The following is a 16,716-nucleotide window of genomic DNA, read 5'->3' as shown; positions in this document are numbered from 1 at the left end:
GTCTAAGTTGGAGGCTATTGTGCTCTCCTCAGAGAGAGAGAGAATACCAAAACAGAATGACATCTATCTGTTAATTGTTGGTGTAGGAGATCAAGCTGAACTTCAGGTCATTGTTCATTAGCGGGAAAAGGGGAGCTCCCAAGTTTTAAATATCCAAGTCCATAGCCAAGCAGAAGTCAGAGGAAGTACACAGAGAACATATACCAGACAATACAGCTCATCCAAATGAGAGTCCCAGATCTCTTCCAAGAGGAAATACCTGAACTCTCCAGGGTCATGAGCTGGAGATGGGGACATGAGGAAGTTGCCTTCTTCTCGTGCTGACTTCTTCCCATTTCCATCTTCTCCCTTGAAGCTCGAAGCCAGAAGTGGTTAAAGTGAAGTATGAATTGCTCTCCTCTCTCCAGTCCCACCCCATTCGTCTCCACACTAAAGAGATAATCCCATGCCAAAAGACTTTGGGACAGGGGTGATATTCCTTCCCTGGACTGGAACTTTTTTCAGTCCCTTGCAAAGATCATCAGGGGCAGTTCCACAGCTTGTAAACATGGTGCATAAACATAAGTATCTGCTTTCAAAGAAGGATGATTCTCCTGGCATCCCAGGCAATTAGTTTTCAGTATCACTGAAACTGATATTGAACAAATGCTCATTAGGAGTACATGCAGACTGCACATATATTCTGTTTCCAGTTGGTCTGATTCCCCTGTAACCCCATTTGGGATTTTCTTGGCGGGATATTGGAGTAGTTTGCCATTTCCTTCTCCAGATCATTTTACAGATAAAGAAACTGAGGCAAACGGAGTTAGATGCCTTGTCCAGGGTCAATTAGCTAGTAAATATCTGAAGCCAGATTTGTCTTCCTGGAGGCATTTTCATCCAGGCCCATTAAAATGAAAACCCAGCTTAAAGGACTAGCTGAACGAGTTAAGGGATCTTGGTAGAAAACCATTGTGGTATTAGAAATGACAGACTCAGTGATCTTAGGAAAATGTGGAAAGACTTATATGAAATAATGAAGAGCAAAATGAGGAGAACCAAGAGAACGTTGTATATGGTAAAAAGAATATTGTTTTGAGAATAACGTTGGGGAAAAAAAGAACAGCATTGAATGAATAAGTTATTTTGACTGTGATAAATACCTCAAACAAAGGATCTAAGAAGGAAGGAAAAGAACTGACAAATAGAATTATGTGATAAAACAAATTTACATATATAGGTCTCCAAGCCAGGCAGAAGTCAGAGGAAGTGCACTGAGAACATAGACCAGACAATACAATTCAACCAAGAGAAAGTCCCAGATCTCTTCCAAGGGAAAATACCCTGAACTCTCTAGGCTCATAAGCTAACAGTGGCCATCTCTAGGACAAGGAAGGAGAGGGAAGAAAAAGGGGGGAAGAAGAAATTTATTCAATACTTTTGTTATCTATTTGAAAGAATTAGTAGGTTGTGCATAGTAGATTTGCAGTTTTATGTATAATCATCTTTTTATTATACTATGTTATGGAAATGCTTGTTTTATTTTATAAATTCAAATTAAAATAAAAATTTAAAAATACAATTTAACTCCAAGCAGTAGCATATGAGGAAATAGACATCAGAGAGCATAAACATCACAGAATAAAAGCAAATGTATCAAAAAATCAGAATAGTGAGCATGCATTCTCAAACACATGGACCAGTAATTCACGTGTACTATCATACCGAACTTGAATTCAAATCCTGACAACCAACAGTCTGTCAATGACTTGTTCATGTCATCATTCGAATCTTGCAAGTAACTGTCCATTTGGTAGCGTTCTGACATGTGAGAAATATTCCAGATTAATAAATGCAGCAATTACGTGCCGATGAGACCAAGATGGGAGACACTTGTGACCTTTCCCAGCAAAAACCATAAAACAGACTCAGATCAACGAGGCAAACTTCCGGGAGAGAACTGAACTTGTGTGGCTCTGAAACTGGCTGCTTCCATGGAAGAGACGAAGACCAGAATCCAGCCAGAAAGACAATTTTCAGACAGGCCTGGGAGGCTGCATGCTCAGAATAAAGGGCCAGGGAAGGAGAACCAGGAGTCGCTTCAGGATTCACCGACTCCAAAAGGCAGTTTGAGGGGAACGATCATCCAACCCTCCAAGTTCCTCACCATCATCCAATCCTCCAAGTTCCTCATCTTCCTCCAGACGGAGCCTCAGCTGGACAAAGGGAGACAACAGACATTCCCATTCTCCCCATTTTCTGCTAGAGACTTTACTCTCTGTGAGGAGGGAAGCGGCTGAGACCCCCACTCTGCCCTACCCAGAGACCTGAAAGGGGGGGAACACACAGAATTCTGTGTGTCTGGTCCCTTAGTGTAGGGGATGGGCATTTCAGGGTCAAGGTAACCTCTGGTCACTCTCAATAATTATTGTGGGGGAAGGATCCTGAGGAAGAAAATATACCACATGTTGCAGAATAAAGTAGCAAGGTAACTCAGCTTAAACAGGAGAGCTGATTCTGGGACTCATCTAAGAGGAAGTCCCTCCAAATCTCCAGTGAAGCAGAGAAGCAGCTCATGTCGCCTTCTTTCCAGGGCTTGGATTTTTTCGTCTCTGTCTCTATCTGTCTCTGTCTCTTCCTTCCCTCCCTCCCCTCCCTCCCCCTCTCTCCTCTCTCTTCTGTAACTAGAGGCTCCTGAGAGCTGGGAAGCTTGAAGCCTGAAGCAGCGTCCCCTGCTCTGCTCTGCTCTTCCATCCTCTCCTGCTCTGCTCTTCCATCCTCCCCTGCTCTGCTCTTCCATCTCCCCCTGCTCTGCTTCCATCCCCCCCTGCTCTGCTCTTCCATCCCCCCTGCTCTGCTCTTCCATCCCCCCCTGCTCTGCTCTTCCATCCCCCCCTGCTCTGCTCTTCCATCCTCCCCTGCTCTGCTCTTTCATCCTCCCCTGCTCTGCTCTTCCATCCTCCCCTGCTCTGCTCTTCCATCCTCCCCTGCTCTGCTCTTCCATCCTCCCCTGCTCTGCTCTTTCATCCTCCCCTGCTCTGCTCTTCCATCCTCCCCTGCTCTGCTCTTCCATCCTCCCCTGCTCTGCTCTTCCATCCCCCCCTGCTCTGCTCTTCCATTCCCCCCTGCTCTGCTCTTCCATCTCCCCCTGCTCTGCTTCCATCCCCCCCTGCTCTGCTCTTCCATCCTCCCCTGCTCTGCTCTTCCATCCTCCCCTGCTCTGCTCTTCCATTCCCCCCTGCTCTGCTCTTCATCCTCCCCTGCTCTGCTCTTCCATCCTCCCCTGCTCTGCTCTTCCATCTTCCCCTGCTCTGCTCTTCCATTCCCCCCTGCTCTGCTCTTCCATCTCCCCCTGCTCTGCTCTTCCATCCTCCCCTGCTCTGCTCTTCCATCCTCTCCTGCTCTGCTTCCATCCTCCCCTGCTCTGCTCTTCCATCCTCCCCTGCTCTGCTCTTCCATCCTCCCCTGCTCTGCTTCCATCCTCCCCTGCTCTGCTCTTCCATCCTCCCCTGCTCTGCTTCCATCCTCCCCTGCTCTGCTCTTCCATCCTCCCCTGCTTTGCTCTTCCATCCTCCCCTGCTCTGCTCTTCCATCCTCCCCTGCTCTGCTCTTCCATCCTCCCCTGCTCTGCTCTTTCATCCTCCCCTGCTCTGCTCTTTCATCCTCCCCTGCTCTGCTCTTCCATCTCCTAGACCTCCAGGACAGAAGCTTTCACTTCCAGCAATCGGGAGGGAATCCCTCCCCCATGGACCTTTGGACTAGGATTAGGAGCCGGGCGGGAGGTCAGACGGCTTAGTGAGTGTTGCGGCTCTGCGGAGGGTGGCCCCGGTCCCAGCCGTCGGGAATCGCTCTTCCGCGGCAGCCCAAGGAGGCTCAGCCGGCCACGGAGCCCTAGCAAGACGCTGGAGGAGTAGCCAGCCCCAAGGGGGTGTTGTCCCTGCCCCCACCACACACATACTCTCATACACGCACACACACTCACACCCACCTACACAATCACACGCATACACACTCACACTCACACACACACTCCCACCCACACACCACACACACTCACATTCAGTGTCCAGGGGCGCAGAGCTCACTTCATGATGGCCAAGAAAGGAGCAAGAACTTTTATGTGAGCGTAATCACCTTGCCAGAACTCACGTCAGGCGGCCGGGCCCAGCACAGCCCCAAGGGGGGCTATTTCTATTGTGTTACTGTGGTGTGAGCTCGTGTTTTCTCCAGGAGGAAACGGTTTCTGAGGAAGTGTTCTGGCTCTGCCCCCCGCTCCGGCTCTGTCCCACGCCCGGCTCTGCTCCCGGCCCCGGCTCTGTCCCAGGTCCCGGTTCTAGCCCAGAGCCCGGCTAGGCTGGGGGCAGCCCACTCCGGCCAAGGCCACCCGCTGGGAAGGTGGGCTGGGGAGGGGGGGCCACGTCTTCCCGACGCTTTGACTTCCCCAGTGGTCACCCCTGTCAGACAGGGTTCATCTCTCCCCATATTGGAACCCAAGAATCTCATTAAACTTCAGTCACTTGGGGTGGGGGTGACGGGGAGCCTGTCTACAAGAAATCCAACTGGACCAGAGTTCCTCGAACCTTTCGCAAACGTGGGGAAGGCGCAAGTTTCCCTTCAGGGATGTGTCTAATACACATCCCGAAGAGATGGGGGTGGGGGGGGTGAAGTGGTTGTGCAATTCATTTCAGTCCCACAAACTTTTTTTTCAAGCCGGAGAAAGGGAGATTCCCCCCCCTTCTCCCTCCTCCACGCCGGTTTTCTGTCACCCCAAGGAGGGCTCGGGGCCCACGCAGCAAGGGGGCGCCAGGGAGACGCAGCGGCCGCTAAGAAGCCCTTTGGGGGAGGGGTCGTCGGGACAAGATCCTGCGGGTTTGTGTGGTTCTGTTCTGGACCGTCGACTTAAGGCGAAAGAGCGAGAGACTGGAGAGTGGGTGAGAGGGGGCGGGTGAGAATGACAGGAGAGGGCGGGAGGAGGAGCGGGGGAGAGGCAGAGGGAGGGAGCTGGGAAGAAAGGAGGGTCGCTCGGTGAGAGGAGATAGGGAAGGGGAAAGGGGGGGTCAGGAGGTGGGTGATGTCCTGAGCCCCAGTTCCCCAGAGATAAGTCTGGAAGCTGGGATCCGGCCTCCCGCGGGTTCAGGGACCGCCGGAGCCTGGGAACCCGGCGGATGGAGGCGGAGCCGGGAGCCTGGGGGCAGCGGAGGCGGGCAGAGGGCGGGGTCCCGGGGCTGAGCCGGGGCCAGGAGCGGCCATGGCGCGGCTGGTGCTTCTCACTGTGCTGGGCTTGGCTCTGGCGCTGCTGGGCGAGAGGTTTGTGGCGCTCAGGTGAGAGGGGGCTTCGGGCGGGCGCAAGGGCTTCGCGCCAGCGGGCCCCTGTGCGCCCTGGGCGCACGGACGGGGCGCCGAGCGCTGGGGGCAGGGGGGAGGGAGCCTGGCCCGACCGAGGTTGGGGGACCGGCTCCAGGATCTCGCGCCCACTTTTCCCTTGCTCCTACCCCTACCCCAAACCCACTTCAATCTCCTGCAGTCAGGGACGCCAGAGTGAGAGCTGCAGGGAAAGAGTCGGAAACTTCCCTTCCTCTCGTGAAAGTGGGCGGAGGCCGGGCAGAGGGAGAGTGATAACGATCTGGCGGCCAGGGCGGTCCCTTAATGGGCTCTGCTTTCCTCCAGCCTTGTCCAGTTGTCTCGGATGCCGGCTCCTCAGAAGAAGAGGCTAACTTAGTCCCGCGTTACCGGGGCTGCGAGCTGGGGGAGGGCGTGGTCCTGTCTTCCCCACCCCCAACCTCCACACGCCCTCCCTCCACCGGCCAGTGACAGCCTAGAAACTGCTTTGGCTCTGCACTTCCAGGCCCCCTCCCCCCTCTTCCTTCTCGCCGTCCCCCTCTGCGTCTCCCCGTTCTCTGTCCCCCTCCCCGTTCTCTCCCCCCACCTCACAAAAACTCTGGGCGGCCGTGGAAAGAACCTCCCTTCCGGGCCTGGGTTGCCTGCTGCTGGGGAGCTTGTTCCTGTCTCAGCGATTTTTCTGGGCTGCTGGAGAAGAACATCCCTGAGCCGCGCCCCCCCCCCCCCCGCACCCCCGGGGCTGGCAGCGGACCCACATCCCAGCCAGAGCCCCTGCCTGGCTTCCGGTTCTATTTTCCTCCGGTCCCAATTTTAAACACGAGCCCCACGGTGACAATTGGCGTGGGGGTGGTGGGGCAGAGGAACGAGTCTTGAAAAGTTCCTTCTGACCATGGGATGGAGGGAGACAAAGCCGCGACTGGGGTCGGAGATCGCGCCTTCCGGATCCAGCCGGGGCGGCCGGACCTTGGCCACTTTCCTCACCTGTAGTGTAAGGCTGGAGGTTCTGTGGCCTAGATTGTGGCTGTAAGGGCCCAGGCCCCGGGCGACCCTCCCCTGGAGCTACGGCCCAGGCCCCGGGGCAGCCCTTCCCGGCAGCCCCAGTTTTTGGCTGACATGAGTTTGGGCTTGATGGACTCAAAGGCCCTTCTCCTTCCGTGATCCTACAGTTTTCCTGGGGACACGTTGTGGGTCCCCAGCATCATTGGGGTTTTTTGTTTGTTTTTGTTTTTGCTGAGGCCGTTGAGGTTCAGTGACTTGGGTCCCACGACTAGGACGTGCTGAGACCGGATTTGAACTCCAGTCCTCCTCCTTCAGGGCTGGTGCTCTACCCACTGAGCCACCCAGCTGCCCCCTGGCATCATTGTCCATCCCATCATCGTCACTGGGATCGTGTCAGTGCCCAGGCAGGGAGCCCGGGGGTGTCTCCGGGGGGCTGGCCATGCTGTGCAGCCACAGAGGCTGCCCCTGGTGCAAGGCACCCATGGGGGCTCCTTGTTTCCCACGGAGGCGGGGGCCACGCTTCCCTCCTGTCTCCTTGAGGTGGCTTCGGCCGTGGAACGTGATTGAGAAGTGTCCCCACCCCCACACCCCCGGCCCCGACACGTCCAGAAGGGAGCACACAAGCACATCCTGACATCGTGAGGATCCTTGGTCGTGGGGAGACCAGGCCCAGGAGGGACACCCCCATTTGGGGGAGATTAGAGACTTGCCCTTTTCTGCCCAGGAGGGGCAGGAAACCTTAGCCCCTGGTAGTCCTGGGCCTGGAGTCAGGAAGTCTATTGTTGTTGAGTCATTTCATTCATGTCTGACTCTTCATCTGCTCACTTGGGGTTTTCTTGGCAAATGCTCAAATGGTTTTCCATTTCCTTCTCCAGTCCCTTTTACAGATGAGGAAACTGAGGCAAAAGGTGAGGGGACTCATCCCCGATCACACAACTAGGAAATCTCTGAGGCAGCCCCAAGCACCTCTTAGATGTGTGACCCTGGATAAGCCACTTTACCTTTGTCTTCCTCAGTTTTCTCATCTACAAAAGGAGGATAATAATAATAGTATCTTCCTCCCAGGCTTGTTAAGAGGCTCAGATGAGGTAACATTTGTAAAGTGCTTAGCACAGTGCCTGGCACATAGGAGACAATAAGTCCTGGGCTCCTTTCTTCCCAGTAAGGTCACAGGGAACAGTAGAACCCAGGGAGCCCCTGAGCCATTCAGGAAGACAGAGGAGATCAGGGACATCTCTGTTCTCTCCCAGGGTCTGGCTGGTGGCAACATGGCCCCGCCTTGACCTCCCTGCACCATTCTGAAGCTTTCCATGACGCTGGTGGGCACCTGTGGCAGGAGCTAATTGGGCTGAGGAACTGATGCCCATGTGGACAGACCCCTGGGAGCCGCAGGTCTGGGCTTGCAGGCCGAGTAGGGACTGTCCAGGGTACTGACCCGAACACTCCGACTTTGCCCGTCTTTGTCCCGGACCTGAGGGGACGGGCCCTCCTGAGCAGGGGCGTTCAGGTCTCCCAGCATTCTCATCTCTAGCTAGCACAGGCCGCTGCCTTTTCTGCCGTCCCCTGGCTTGGGAGCACGTTCTGCGACGTGGGTGTCTGGGGGCACCAGCCTCACCCTCCACGCAAGTCCTGCATTCTGAGCCTCGCTGGGACCTCGGGTCCAGCTCTTCTGGGCGCAGAGGGGCTCTGGCCCCGGAGCTCGGGGTATGTTGCTCTGCTCAGTCAGGGAACTGCTGGTGTGGCAGCCGGAGGCCAGAGAGCCCGGTGAAGAGCCGCCGTCAAGGTGGGCTGGAATGAAGGAGAGAAGGGCAGTGTTCTCTGGTTCGGTTCCTTGGGGGGAGCAGCCTCGGTTTCCTGTAATCACCACGCGAGTAGCCAGGCTGAGAGTCCCAATCCTTTACCGTCTCTTTCCAAGTCTTGTCTCCTTTCTTAGCGGCCTCTCTCTCCTTGGTTCTGAGAGCTTGAGCTCCCGCCTGCCTTCTCTGGCTTCTGAATCCCCCCGACGTGCCAGGGTTTCAGCCTCCAGTCACCACAAAGGTGGACGAGGGAATGAATCTGTCCCAGCCTCGAGAGCTTCTCGTGCGCTTTTCCTTTCTGGCCCTGAGAGCTTCTCCCGTATATGCCCCACACTGAGTACCCACCAATCTTTATATCACTAGGGAACCATCATCTGCTGTGGGATTAAATCAGGGCTAAAGTAGATTTCCCCACTGTCTCCTCCGTTCCCCTCAGCCCTTGTGAGCATCCTTGTTTCAAGTTCAGAGTTCTGGCCCATAACAGAAAAGGGCAGACTTTGGGGGAGAAGGAGGGAGCTCCCAGCGCCGCCTGTGCCCAACAGCGTTTGTCTGATCTCTGAGACAGGACTGGGGGGGCAGTGAAGGGGACAAAGGCTATCAACAATTCCCATGGGATCCTTCCCCGGGTTTTCCGAGGCGTCTGTTCCCCTCTGGAGGGATGCTCAGCACAGCCCCTGGCACGCGGAAGACACTGAATAAATGTTGAACTGAATGGACCAAGGACAGGTATTTCCTAAACTAGTTGGTCTTTGCAGAGTTCTTTCTTCATGACCACACACACTCACACTTACACACACTCACACACACTCACTTACACACTCTCACTCACACACACACTCACACTTACACACACTCACACACATCCACACACACACACTTGGACACACACTCATTCTCACACTTGCACATGCATTCACACTCACACACACTCGGACACACACTCACACTCACTCACACACACTCACACACACACCCCCTTACCTGCACATGAAGCTCACTAGGAGAAGCGCTGCAGGAGAGCCCTCTGTAAGCCCTCTGTAAGCCCTCTGTAAGCCCTGCTGGGGACGTAAGCCCGTGGGGCCGGGACTCGCAGCTGAATGCTCCCAGCTGATGCACTGGTTCCCGCTCACAGGAACCGCCTCAATGCCTCCCGAGAAGTGGAGCCCGTCGACCTTCCCGGCTGCCGCTTGATCAAAGGTGTAGGTACGTATGAGGAGGGCCCGCCGCCTCCCCCACTGCTGCCCTGCGGTTTTCTAAAAGCTTCTCGGGGCGCCACGAGGCTCTCTCTGGGCTCATGCTCGGGGGCTGATCTTTCCCCGGGCCCCTGGGGGAGGGGGGAGCCAGGCCATGGCCGTGCCTGGAGTTGACCCCGGTCTTTCCTCGCCAGCCTCAGCCCGGCTCTTTGGGGGCGGCTCCGACCTTGCTGCAGCATTGAGTCTGAATCCCCCACTGTTCGGTCCAAAGCTGGCAAGGGATGAAGGGGCTGCTGACTGTGACCCAGAACAACTTGGCCGGGGCCGAGCCTGGCGGCTCCCGGGACAGGGAGCCCAATTAGCAGGGATCGCCGTGCTCCCGGGTCCCAAAATGGTCTCAAGGCTCGGGCCGAGGCTCCGCTTGTTGCTCCCTCCTAAGAAGTGCCTGAAAAGGCCGCGCTCCTGCCTCCGCAGGACCAGGGAGAGTTCTGTGAGACCGCCCGGGCCACGGCCGGGCCCGAGAGCCCCCAGGAAGGCCCTTAGCGTGGATGCGGTCACTGTGGCCTCTGCCGTTTAGCAGTAAATGCTTCTTCCCTGGCCACTGGGGGGCTCAAGGTCACGTCTGAGGAGGAGGAATTAAGGAGAACCCTGGGCCTGGAAGAGAAAACGTGGGCCCGGGCCTAGCAGAGCCAGGAAGGGCAGGGGGGGCCGCAGGGAGCCAACAGCTAAAGGGCGCTCTAAGAACGGAGAACGGGCAGCTGCAGGTAGGGAGTCCCCCTGATCCCGGCGCTTCTCAGGGCGAGGCTGGGTGGCGCCATTGGGACAAGAGTCCTGTCGTGGGCGTGGACGGAGCAGCAGGCCGGCCCTGGCTGGCCCCTACAGAGTCCCGGGGCTTCAGCTAGACCACCAGGCTCCGCGCATGGAGTGCTTACAGCTTCACTGGAGCCAGTGCGGGCAGCTGCCCCCGGGCCCGGAGCGCCAGCGGCCTGAAGGTGGCAGAGAGGACCCCCCCCAGCACCAGCGGCCTGAGGGCAGCAGAGAGGAGCCAGGGGCCCCTGAGTGCCCACAGTGCCCCCCCCAGGACAGAGCACTGGTGCCCCCAGCTCAGAGTGCCGACAGCCTGAGGGCGGCAGAGAGGAGCCAGGGGCCCCTGAGTGCCCGCAGTGCCCCCTCCTCCCCCCCTGCCCAGGACAGAGCACTAGTGGCCGCTCAGCTCAGAGTGCCGACAGCCTGAGGGCGGCAGAGAGGAGCCAGGGGCCCCTGAGTGCCCGCAGCACCTCCCCCCGCCCAGGACAGAGCACTGGTGCCCCCAGCTCAGAGTGCCGACAGCCTGAGGGCAGCAGAGAGGAGCCAGGGGCCCCTGAGTGCCCGCAGCACCTCCCCCCCAGGACAGAGCACTGGTGCCCCCAGCTCAGAGTGCCGACAGCCTGAGGGCAGCAGAGAGGAGCCAGGGCCCCTTGTCTCCCCTGTGACAGGCAGGGCCCAGCAGCTCCCCAGTCCCCCAGGACTCTGTGCAGGGCACCATCCCCGCCCCCACCCCATCTGAACAGTCCCCACCCCAGCTCCCGTTTCTGCCGTGGACGCTTCCCCTGCTGCCCTTCTGCCCCCGGGCAGCTCTCGGTCACTACCAATGGCCGCCTCTGTCGGCCTCATCTTACTCTGCCTGCAGCCCTGAGCTCAGGGCCTCTGCCCCCCATGTGCCGCCTTCTTCCGAAGGGCTCTTCCTCCCCTCCCCGCTGCGTGGGTGCCCCAGCCCTGGTGCGCTCCTTGGTTCCCTTGTGCTGTCGTTTCCCCCCCCCCCCTCAGTGAGCAGCTCCCTTCTATGTCCTGCCCCTGTGACCTGCCCCTGTGTCCAGCCCCAGACTCTCCTCTGGACTCAGTCCCTCCTCACTGGCCTTCGGTCGGGCTTCTTGCATCTCCCACTGTGCCTAAGACAGCAGGGGCCCATCCAGCCTCCCCGTCCCCGCTCCCAAGCCCGGCTCCGCCTCTCCTCCCCCCACCTGCTCCCTCGGCCCCTCTTCTCCCCCCCGGGAGCCCCGCCTTCTATCAGGGTCTCACCACCTTGCAGTGACTCCTGCCACAATCGCCCTCTCCCTGGCCTCCCTGCCTCCGGCCCAGGCTCCATCTCCATGGACTCGGTGACTCGGAGCTGAAATCTCTGCCGAGCCAGCCCTGTCCTCCCTCCCAGGCCCGGCCATCGCTTCCTCTGCCCTCCCTCGTCTAACCTCTGGTCTCACACCGGCTGCCCCGGCCCAAATTCTCGCCAGCCCTCGGTGCCCCCTCAGCACTTTCGGGCCCTTGGCTGCCTTCAGGTCCCGAGGAAACGACCCCCACCTTCCCAGGGTCTTTCCTGCGCCCTCCCAGGCCGTGTCCTCCCCCAGCCCCCTTGGGCAGGTCGCCCCCAGACTGTCCTGCCATGTTAGAACATGAGCTTGTGAGGGCGGCCCCCGTGAGCCCAGAGGGAGTCCCCAAGGCTTCCAAGGTCTGGCCTGGCCCAGGGAGGGCAGAAGGGGGAGGAGCCCCCTTCTCCAGGCCCGGCTGCTCCTTTCCCGGAGAGGGCCCAAGCTTCTGCGCCCAGACTGAGGCCAGAAGGAGGTCCAGGGCTGAGGCAGAGGCCCAAGGTGAGCTCTGGCCCTGGTCCCTCCTCCCAGACAGGCCTAAGTCCGGTCGGGGCCAAGGGGTCAAGCTCTGCCCCTCCCCCGGCTCTCAGCCCCAAAGCTGACGGAGGCCCCGGGTCTCGGCCCGGCCTAGGGGTGGGCCCCGGGGCTCTGAGCCCTCCTTTGCCTCTGCTCCCCTTGCAGAAGCCGGCTCTGAAGACATCGACATCCTTCCCAACGGCTTGGCGTTCCTCAGCGCAGTGAGTGTCTTTTCTGTCTCTGAGCACATCTGGGGGTCAGTGCTGCCCTGGTGGGCCAGGGCCAGAGTGGGCCGGCACCCCCCCACCATGGATGCAGGGCTGCCCCCCCAGCCTCCCGCCATGGCTGGGGCTCACTCTCTGGCTTCCCTGGGGCCTGCCCAGGGTCTTTCTCTGGGGGCTTGAGGAATCGCTCCCCTGCCAGGGACAGTTTCAGGGGCCCGTCCTCCCTCTCCATTGGAGGAGCCTCAAGCGCCCAGATCTACCCACCCTGTGAGCGGGCTGGCTCAAGGCCCGGGATCTCCCTTGGGACCGAGGAAGGGACGGGATGTTCCGGCTCGGGCGGGAAGCTCTCCTGAGCCGCCCCTGCCCGCCCTGAGCTTTGCCTTCCAGCCTCCCGCTGGGAGGGCCTTGGCCCCAGTGTGGGGCTGCAGGACGCCCTCCCCCTGCGTCTGCTGCCCCTCAGGCCTGATGAGCTGGAGCTTTTGCACCAGGGCCTCAAGTCTCCTGGGATCCAGTGCTTTGCCCCCGAGAAGCCCGGAGGAATCCTGATGATGGATCTGAACAAGGACAGCCCCCGGGCTCTGGAGCTGAGGGTCAGCCGGGGCTTTGACCTGTCCACCTTTAACCCCCACGGCATCAGCACGTTCATCGACAAAGGTGAGAGCCGAGGGGCCTTTGGACCGAGTCCCCTGAAGCTCCCTGGGCCCAGCCTGGAGCAGGGGAGCGGGGGTCTCGGGGCAAGCTGCCGCCAAGCTGAGCTCTCTGGTCCTGGCTTCCCCTGGGGCTTCGGGTTCAGCCCGGGGGCTCTGGGAGCCCCCGCCTTCCGGGCCGTCCTGGCGGGCACCTTTGGGTTGTGAGTGGTGAGACCCTGGGACAGTCGGGCAGGCCCTGGGGGTTGGGGCTCTCTGACCTCCGCACTCTGCCCTTAGATGACACCGTGTATCTTTTCGTTGCCAATCACCCCGAGTTCACGAGCACAGTGGAGATTTTTCAGTTTGAAGAAGAGGAAAACTCCCTTTTACACCTGAAAACCGTCCGGCACGAGCTCCTGCCCAGGTGCGGCGTCTTGCTCCGCGTCGGGGTCTCCACTCTCCAGGAGCCGGGCCGTGGCCCCCGCCCCCTCGGCCCCCCCAGTCCGGGCTGGGCGGCCTTTGGGAAACCTGGGGAGCCCTGCAGGGGAAGGCGTGGGGGCTCCTGGAGGCAGCAGCCAGGCCAGTGGGCGGCTCTGTGCTGGGCTTGGGTCACACTGGAATCAGAAGGCGCGGCCGCTGCGCTTCCTGGATCTGAAGCCACGGGTGGGGGGTGAAATGTGGGGATGGGGGAGGGCTGGCCCCTGCTCCCTGCCACCGCGTCCCTGGAGCTCGGCGGGCGCCCACAGCAGCAGAGGAGGCAGGAAGCCCCGGGGGACGCTCCTCATGCTCCCTTCAATGTGACAGGAAGGAAGTCCCCAGGTGGAGGCTTAGGCGGGAGCAGCCTTTCCCCGGCCCTAACTGGGGGGCAGTTGCTGCCTTTGTCTGCACCTCTTGGGTTTCCCCCAGGTGACCTCTTTTGGTTTCCTCCTTTGGCTCCTGCCCCATCTGGGCTGGGCGGGGGTGGGGAGAGGCAGGGGTCCCAGCTCGGGTCCCTCGTCCCCTCTCCCACTTGTCCCCTCCCACTCGGGCCTTCTGCTCCCAGCCCTCCCTGCCCTCGGCCCCGCAGACAGCCAGGCTGGCTTTTCAGGGCGCCCCTCTCTCTTTCTCTCAGTGTGAATGACGTCGTGGCCGTGGGCCCGGAGCATTTCTACGCCACCAACAGCCACTATTTCTCCGACATCTTCCTAAAGTATCTGGAGGTCTACTTGAACCTGCGCTGGACCAACGTCATTTACTACAGCCCCGAGGGTGCGCGCGTGGTGGCCGAAGGCTTCGACTCCACCAACGGCATCAGCATATCCCCAGATCACAAGTACAGGGAGAGGGGCCTGGGGCTTCGGTCATTTAGGGCCGCTTGTTCCCCAACATGGCGAGGGCCTGGGCCTGGCTTTTGGGCACTGTTCAGACTCTGGGGAGCTCCATGTTCCCCGAGGCAACCTTGGGATCCAGAGCTGACTGGGGATCTAGCAGTCAGCTGGCCCACCTGCCCCATTGTGGGGGGGGGGAGCGAGCCCAAGGGGTGAAGTGCGGGTGCAGGTCACACAGCAACAGCCTCAGAGCCTGCTTAGAACAAGGTCCCCAGAGTCGGGGGGATTCCTCCCCAGAGCCCCCTTTGTGCCTTTGCACCCGAGGACATCTTACTTAGTGTCACGAGACACGAATCACAAAATATAGTTAGTTCAGTGCGAAGGATCTACCCAGACAAGGTTAAAAGGCTCCAGGGAATCCAGAGGAAAAGACCCATCTGGCCACTGGCCCCTCTGGGGCAGGGGCTTCTCTTAGCTGCAGCAGCAGGGAGGCTGAGGCCAGGAGAGGCACTAGGAGGCCGCAGCTCCTGCCCTGAGGGGATCCCCCAGCTCCCTAGCCTTCCCCTTTCTGGTCCTGAAACCATCCCTGGCTCTTGTGGCCAGTGGGCAGACTGCCCCCTGGCTGCCTTGGGGGGGGGGTCCTTGGCCACACCAGACTCCCTGGACCACAGCCTAAGGCCCCCGGCTCTGGCCCAGGCTGCCGGGTGCCTCCCTAACAAACGCCTCCCTTTGTGAAGGTACGTCTATGTCGCCGATAGTTTTGCCCATGAAATCCACGTCATGGAAAAACACGCCAACTGGAGTTTGAGTCCAGTGAAGGTAAGGGAGGAGCGGCTCCATCGGGCCCAAGTCTGCGGTCTGTGTCCCTGGCGCATGTCCCCAAAGGCTGGGCTGTGTCCCGAGGGGGGGGGGTGTCCCAGGGGCTGGTATCCAGGGGCTGTGTCCCCGGGGGGAGGGCTGTGTCCCAGGGGCTGGTATCCAGGGGCTGTGTCCCGGGGGGGAGGGCTGTGTCCCAGGGGCTGGTATCCAGGGGCTGTGTCCCAGGGGCTGGTATCCAGGGGCTGTGTCCCAGGGGCTGGTCTCTGGGTCACCCCAACACACACCCAAACGGTCTCGGGGGCTGCCGGGCACTGGTGGCCCCGATTCTGTGAGTTTCCTCAAGGCGAAAAGCTTTGGGATCAGAGCTGGGAAAAGGAGAATCCATGGGCCAGAGAGAGAGACGGCCGGCTCTGGTCCCCTCTCCACCGTGTGCAAGGGGGAAGCTGGCTGGGCTCCGTGTGAGTTCACGGAGCTTGGCCAGCCCCGCCCTCCCCAGCTCCCTCGGCTCCCAGCGGGGATCGAGTCCCTGTCGGAGGAGGGCCTGAGACTGTCCCAGGAGGCCCATGGGGCGCCTGCGTGAGCTGCTCGCCCCTTCCTCTGCCAGGTGCTCCAGCTGGACACGCTAGTGGACAACCTGTCCGTTGACCCTTCCACGGGAGACCTCTGGGTGGGCTGTCACCCCAACGGCCTGAAGCTGCTCGTCTACGACCCCAGTCGCCCTCCTGCTTCCCAGGTGCGTTCTTGCTCCCGCAGCTTCCCCTCCGCATCCTCACGCTGCTGCAGGCCAGCCCGGCCCAGCCCTCAGGACCCCTCCTCGCCCTGGGGGAGGCCTCTGGTCATCACCCCCACAGGGGCCGTCTGCAGGGTCCGCCCTTCGGGGACCGTGAGCTGGATGCTCCGCAGATCATGGAGAGGGAGTCAGTGGTTCATGCAGGGAGTTCCCTCGCAAGCGGATCTTTCCTCGTGAGCCCCAGGGGTGCTGCCTGCGGGCCGGGGGCAAGGGGGGGAGGAGGGGGAGCAGGGCCTGACCCGGGCTGGGTCCCTCCCCCGCAGGTGCTGCGGATCCAGAACATCCTTTCCGAGACGCCCGCCGTGAGCACGGTCTACGCCAACAACGGCTCCGTGCTGCAGGGCAGCACCGTGGCCTCCGTGTACGGCGGGAAGCTGCTCATCGGCACGCTGTACCACAGGGCCCTCCAGTGCCAGCTCTGAGGGCAGCGCGGCCCGGCTCTCCCTGACGCTGAAGTCACTGGGATTTGTTCCTCCCGGGGAAGCTCTCGGAGCGGGAGGGGCCGCGGGCGAGGAGGGGCCGCGGGTGAGGAGGGCGCGCTCCGGACCGCGGCCCTGCCTCCTGTGCCCGCCGGGCAGTGCCAGGCTGGCCGGGACCCCAGCGATCCCTGGCGCTGTTCTGTGGCTCCCCCTGCTGGGGGCCCGCGGTTCCAGCTGCAACGGTTTGTCCCGGTCTCCTTTCCGACGCCGCCTGTGGGCGCCCAGAAACGGACTCCTTTACTAACAAATAAAAGCCCCTAAACACACCGGGGCTTAGCCTGCCCTTCCTCGCCGCTTCTCCCGCAGCGCTCCAAAGGGCGAGGAGAAGCCAGCGCAGCGCTCGGGCCCCGCGGCCCCTCCTCCGGAGCGGGGTCGTCCTGCGTTCGTGCCCCGGGGGCACCTGCGCCGTCCGGGCCCCGCCGTCCCCGTCTGTGCGTCGGCCGTGGCGGTCTCACGGGTCCCCGGGACGAGCGCGCTCCCTCCAGTTTCTGAGCCGCCTTTGCTCAGCCCGCCGCCGTCTGTGGG

General features: G+C 60.3%; 1 protein-coding gene across 2 annotated transcripts; it reads left to right on the top strand.

Annotated features, from left to right (window-relative positions):
* Nucleotides 1-5,185: 5,185 nt before the first annotated feature.
* Nucleotides 5,186-16,457, top strand: LOC127564246 (serum paraoxonase/arylesterase 2-like). Of its 2 annotated transcripts, XM_052000658.1 has the most exons (9): nucleotides 5,186-5,301; nucleotides 9,247-9,317; nucleotides 12,109-12,164; nucleotides 12,656-12,821; nucleotides 13,094-13,220; nucleotides 13,908-14,108; nucleotides 14,841-14,922; nucleotides 15,527-15,655; nucleotides 15,976-16,457. In XM_052000658.1, the coding sequence occupies exons 1-9, from the start codon at nucleotides 5,228-5,230 to the stop codon at nucleotides 16,132-16,134; spliced, it is 1,065 nt and encodes a 354-aa protein (XP_051856618.1). In that variant the 5' UTR covers nucleotides 5,186-5,227; the 3' UTR covers nucleotides 16,135-16,457. The 2 variants fall into 2 exon arrangements, with proteins under 2 accessions (XP_051856618.1, XP_051856617.1); XM_052000657.1 differs by lacking the exons at nucleotides 5,186-5,301; nucleotides 9,247-9,317 and adding an exon at nucleotides 10,754-11,928.
* Nucleotides 16,458-16,716: the final 259 nt, after the last annotated feature.

Source organism: Antechinus flavipes, chromosome 5 (genome assembly GCF_016432865.1).
Source record: "Antechinus flavipes isolate AdamAnt ecotype Samford, QLD, Australia chromosome 5, AdamAnt_v2, whole genome shotgun sequence".
Taxonomy (NCBI): Eukaryota; Metazoa; Chordata; class Mammalia; order Dasyuromorphia; family Dasyuridae; genus Antechinus; species Antechinus flavipes.
Note: the sequence above shows the minus strand (reverse complement) of the source record. Positions and strands in the feature narration are given on the sequence as shown.